The 4,999-nt window shown below is 37.8% G+C and overlaps 1 protein-coding gene across 3 annotated transcripts; it reads right to left on the minus strand.

Annotated features, from left to right (window-relative positions):
• Positions 1–425: 425 nt before the first annotated feature.
• On the minus strand, positions 426–4,752 carry LOC104241515 (uncharacterized). 3 transcript variants are annotated; one of them, XM_009796456.2, is made up of 4 exons: positions 3,817–4,749; positions 2,414–3,689; positions 1,403–1,489; positions 426–917 (listed from the first exon to the last, which is right to left on the minus strand). In XM_009796456.2, the coding sequence occupies exons 1-4, from the start codon at positions 4,330–4,332 to the stop codon at positions 853–855; spliced, it is 1,944 nt and encodes a 647-aa protein (XP_009794758.1). In that variant the 5' UTR covers positions 4,333–4,749; the 3' UTR covers positions 426–852. The 3 variants fall into 3 exon arrangements, with proteins under 3 accessions (XP_009794758.1, XP_009794759.1, XP_009794760.1); XM_009796457.2 differs by having other exon boundaries at positions 1,403–1,486; positions 3,817–4,736; XM_009796458.2 differs by lacking the exon at positions 426–917 and having other exon boundaries at positions 1,454–1,539; positions 3,817–4,752.
• Between the last annotated feature and the right edge of the window lie 247 nt (positions 4,753–4,999).

Here is a 4,999-nt window from a genome sequence, read left to right on the forward strand (position 1 = left end):
GAAGCAACTTAATGCTCTATATATACAAGTACTTGCATATATGTCTATTGCCAGCATAATATTCTTCTCTAAAGCTTTGTACAAGCGAATACGCCTCAGTCCCAAATTAGTTGGATTAGTTACATGACTATTTGAGTCTAACCATCAACATAGTACAACAATTATCCTTTTCGCGAAACGCCTTAAGCAGAGGTGGAAGAATCTGCAAATGGTTGAGAAAATATGTGTAGGTGGAGGGTTATTTAAGCTGGAGAAGCAGGGCACATGCTAAATTACTTGGTAACTTTGATCTTTCAAGAATTTTGCATGTGCTCTTGCTCTCCAGCTTAATTCTCCCACCAATTCCAGCACTCAAATCTGAGTTATAATATCTCCTATATGCTAAATGTGGAGTTCAGGTAAGTCCTTTTTCATTCAATGTACTCTTTAGCCACACCATTCTTTTCATTTATATGAAATATAAGATCTACAATTACTCATGAATCAAGCTTCTCCTTCCAAACTGCTAATATTCAATTCTAAACATAAACCCAACTTTTGCTATTTAGAAGAATCAAGCTTGTATGACTACAGATAAGTATAAAAGTCGAAGAATGCTCTGACCACCAAAATAACATTAACATTCAGCCACAGGGAACTGTCCTCTCAAGGCAATATACAACATTGTAAATATGATTGTAGCAAGGCTAACAAAAGTCCAATGATATACTATGTACAAAAATGAATTGTATAAATATGATTGTAGCACGCGCATACCTCAAGCTCTGGCTGAATAAGATATGGTTTGAAGCTGCACACCATCGAGGCAATTCCATGTGTTTTATCACTGGAACTTTTATACATTTGAGAGACTTATCTCGGCTTTGAGTCCTTTCCCTTGCTTCTGAATGACGACAAGGAAAAGAACGGTCTTGGTGCTGTGAAATGGTAAGAATAGATAGAAGTTAACATGTAAATACTTGACCGAAGCACAAAAACTTTTACAAGCTTCGATAGGAATTTTCTGCAGTACAAAATATTGACAAGTTCAAGATTCCTTAAAATTTTGATGATATACTGTTCGTTGCTGACGAATGTAATACACCTTTAAGGCGTTGATTAATAAGAAAGATACATCAGACGCAGATGAAGCAACTGTAGTTCTTGTGCTAATAGGGAAGTGCTCTTTGACTCGGGAAGAATGTAAGTCAGGAAGATAGTTGCAAAAAAACTGTGAGCTGTTTTTTTAAGGTTATGAAGCAAAGTGACAACTCCCAATAGAGGCCCTTACTCTTTCATTTTTTCCTTCTTACTTTAATTATAGCACCCCAGGGGCACATACTTTCCCATGGTGGCATTTATTGGACAAAACAGCAAACACAGGAATAAGTTGAGAAAGACCAACAATATACTAAATGTTCACCCTTTATTGAGCTTCCTGATAAATGATCTTCCCTCAATTTGAAGTTAGCTGGAGCTGCCGGAATAGAAGTGTGCAAGGTTTGAACTGCTAGAGAGAAAGATTATTAAATCAGTAGCTCGAAATCAACAGCTTCAGACCTATAATTGAGAAGGAATACTGAAACATAAGATCACATGAAAAGGATGTATTCATAAGAAAAATGAAATATTTAACTAAACCTTCCCAAAAATTCACATGACATCTATATAATCGTACAAACTAAACTTTAAACTCGCCTATCTGAAGCTTCTACATATGTTTCTTGTGTATTAGAGAGAATTAGAAGAAACCGGAGCAAAAGAAACAAAGCCAATTCAGCAAAACTGTTCATCGAACAGATAAACTTGGAAGATCTAAGGGTCTCCTTTGCTTCCCAAGTTCTCCTATGCAATAAAAATCTGATATCCTCCCTGGATTTTCCCTAAAGAAACTGGAAACACCAGAAAGATCTGTATTCGTACTGTCATGCGCTAAATTCTTACTCCTTTCAGATGCTAATGTAGAAAACAAATAGGAAGAAGAATCATCAACGACAGTATAAATAGAATTGAGAACCACAAGCTAAAGCTGCAGCGTCTGTTACATAATTTTTCTGAAGGAACCACATGTATACCAATATATGACAATATATTTAACTTAATGTTGAATTAGTATACTCTTCATCTTACACCTCTGTGAAACAGTTGTGTTTTATTATTCAGAAAAGTCTAATTTCTTCAATAAGTAAACCTGCAATTTTGGCACTCTCAGCTTATAACATGTGGTAAAATAGAGATACTTCATGAACTAGATCAGAAAAATCAATTCATCAGCATGGTGCTTCTGGAATATTCTTATTCAAATCTTAAGGAAGAAACATGAAACAATTAACAACTAGAAAAGTTTAATGGATTTAGGGATAGCCATTGAATGAATATCAATAAAAAAGAAACAACATGGTTTTCTTTAGTAAAATGAAACATCATATCTCACCTTGTTCGTTGAAAAACTCATCCTCATATAGGCAAACATCAGATCGATTTGGAGGATCAAGTCCATTTCTCGTGCCATCATCTCCCTTATAAGTAGTTGCTGAAATCCAATCTTTAACCAAACTATCTGCTCCATGGTTTTTCTTTCCAAATTTTAATAACCGTTTAAATCCTCTAGCCTTATCCTTGCGCAATTGACTTTGAGAAGAAACATGGATTGGTTTCTGAGCTGCCATTCCCCATTTCTTCCTCATTCTAGCAGCTGAGTCATGCTCCGTTGGACTCATAAAATGTGAATTATAGGATGCAGGGTTTCCCACGGGAGAGCCTGAAGCATCAACATCAGACATGTCATGAGGATAAGAAAAAGGGTGATGATCAGTCTGTGAGATAGGACTACTTTCTCTTGGTGACTCGTATGCAAATCTACCGGAGAGGAAGCTAGAAGGCACAGAAGAAGGTGATCTCAGGATATCACCAAATCCTGAAACAGAATTTACCAGCTTCTCTGTCTCATGGCTCAGTCTTTGTGTCTTATTATCAAAAATTTCCTCAACTGCAGATATCATGTTCTCAAAGTCGTCCTCATCTATATTCACTGAGTTCTCGGAATCCAATTCCATATAATCATCATCAGCCTCAGCCTCAGCCTCAGCCTCATCATCATCATTGTGCGCAAAATTAGATACAATATTAGAACCCCTTGTCTCAATCAAACCACCTCTTAAACTGAAGTCAGCATCTTTTTCCTTCTTTGGGGAAGCCTTTGAATCTGAAATGCTGGGAATTTTATCTGTAAGACTCTGCTCCTTCTTTTCATTGCCAGATTTTGGAGGTGCTGAAATTACACCCTTAGGACGACTATGTTCCATCTTGTCCTTATCAAATTTGAGAGGTGCCAAGCTAACACCCTCAGAATTCAAAGCAGAGCTTTTTCTCAAGGACTGTGAGTGCAGTAATTTGCTACGGGAATAGTTCCTGGATTGTGAACGAGTAGTCATTTTACCAGCCGGAGAAGAAGGCTCTGAGTTTTCCTTTCTCAGGTAAGACAAGTTTGGAACAGAACGTGCAATTGGACTTTCAGGTTGAAATTTTCGGCGACTAGAAGGACTACTAGAAGCCTTCACTGGAGACCTTGGAATAGATGCTACTATGGTGCGAGGTGTAGATGAAGTTTTGATAGGTAAATGTTGTTTCTTCCTCTGAGCATTTTGTTTAGAAACTTCTTCTCCAGGCTTATGTTCTCTATCATCACTTTGCCCAAATTCTGATTGTTGCTGTCAAAGGGAACTTTTTTCAAGATTGGTGACTATAGGAATAAGAAACAGAAATGTCTACACATTGTGTGTGTGTGTGTGTGTGAAATTGCTGTAAACTATTGGTAGAAGGGAACTAGAATTATACCTGGTTTCTGCTAAAAATAGAGGTGGAGTTAAATGATCTGAGCCTCTCCATAGTCTTCATTTCAGCTTTACTCCTCTCAAGGCTATCCTCCATAGCTTTCAACTTGGCTTCTTTCTCTGCTCCTTTAGAATTCCATTCTTCCTTAAGTTTTGCATCCCTTTTCTGCATATACATATCATAGAATTTCCCTGGAGAACCGCCAGTAGAACTATTTACCTCATCAGAAGAGTTCCTATCAGGTTCCCTAAACGAACAATTATCAAACACTTGATCGACAAAAGCATTATCTAATACAGGATTACTGTAGGATGAAGTAGCTGATGGCCAACTTTGCATGTAACTATGCCTACCAATTCTGCTGATAAAATTAGATTGATTTCCAGGAGGAGTACGTAGTTTATGCTCGGCGAATAGCTTCTCGAGTTCATTTGCTTTGATTTTCAACTCATCATTCAGTTCCTGGTTTCCTTTTGATTGCCGTACCCTTTGAAATGAGTCAAGTCCCTGTTCAGCCATATCAAAGTCAAATCCGATGCCTTTTCGACCTCGGTCTCGCTCGAGCAACAGAGGAAGACAACAGGATGACCCTCTTCTCGATCTATATATAGATTTTTCAAATGCGACAAATAATATATAACATTCACGTATAATAATTGAGCTAAATCCTAAATAATTCACGTATAATAATTGAGGAATTAAATAGGTTGTGATTCAGGTTGATGAGGAGGAGTGTTAAATCTCCTCCTCCTCCTTATCAACAATGGTGACCCTTCTCCTGTTTTTAATTTCTCTCAATTTCAACGCTCAATTTTCTGATACGTCGCAAAAGGGCAGCTGAGAATGTAGGGGGGAGGGTTGCTGACACGTGGAAGGATCGGATTGGTCGAGGTAGAGGGGGTGTTGCTGTTATTGTGTTGAGAGGGATTCTCGGCAAGGTAGAATGGGCCAATAATGGGGCTCCAATTGGTCGTTGCTCCAGAGAAATGGGGACCTCGTTGATAGACATGTCCAATCCATAACAACATTATCGTATAATCCGAGAAGTTTTATTTTGTGTCTCATACAACTTACACCCATTATATGAGACTCCTTTTTGTCTCACAAATTTGTGGACCCCAATCTTACACTTTTGAATTCACAGAAATCTGGGTTCACAAAACTGTAAGATAAAAACGTTGTCTCA

Source organism: Nicotiana sylvestris, chromosome 6, assembly GCF_000393655.2.
Source record: "Nicotiana sylvestris chromosome 6, ASM39365v2, whole genome shotgun sequence".
Classification (NCBI taxonomy): Eukaryota; Viridiplantae; Streptophyta; class Magnoliopsida; order Solanales; family Solanaceae; genus Nicotiana; species Nicotiana sylvestris.

Excerpts from the sequence above, each read along its gene's own strand:
- LOC104241515 (XM_009796456.2), bottom strand. The coding sequence starts at position 4,332 with ATGGCTGAACAGGGACTTGACTCATTTCAAAGGGTACGGCAATCAAAA. Across the intron at positions 3,690-3,816 it reads CTATTTTTAGCAGAAACCAG|CAACAATCAGAATTTGGGCA; the intron begins GTATAATTCTAG and ends TCCCTTTGACAG. Across the intron at positions 1,490-2,413 it reads TGAGTTTTTCAACGAACAAG|CAGTTCAAACCTTGCACACT; the intron begins GTGAGATATGAT and ends CTTTCTCTCTAG.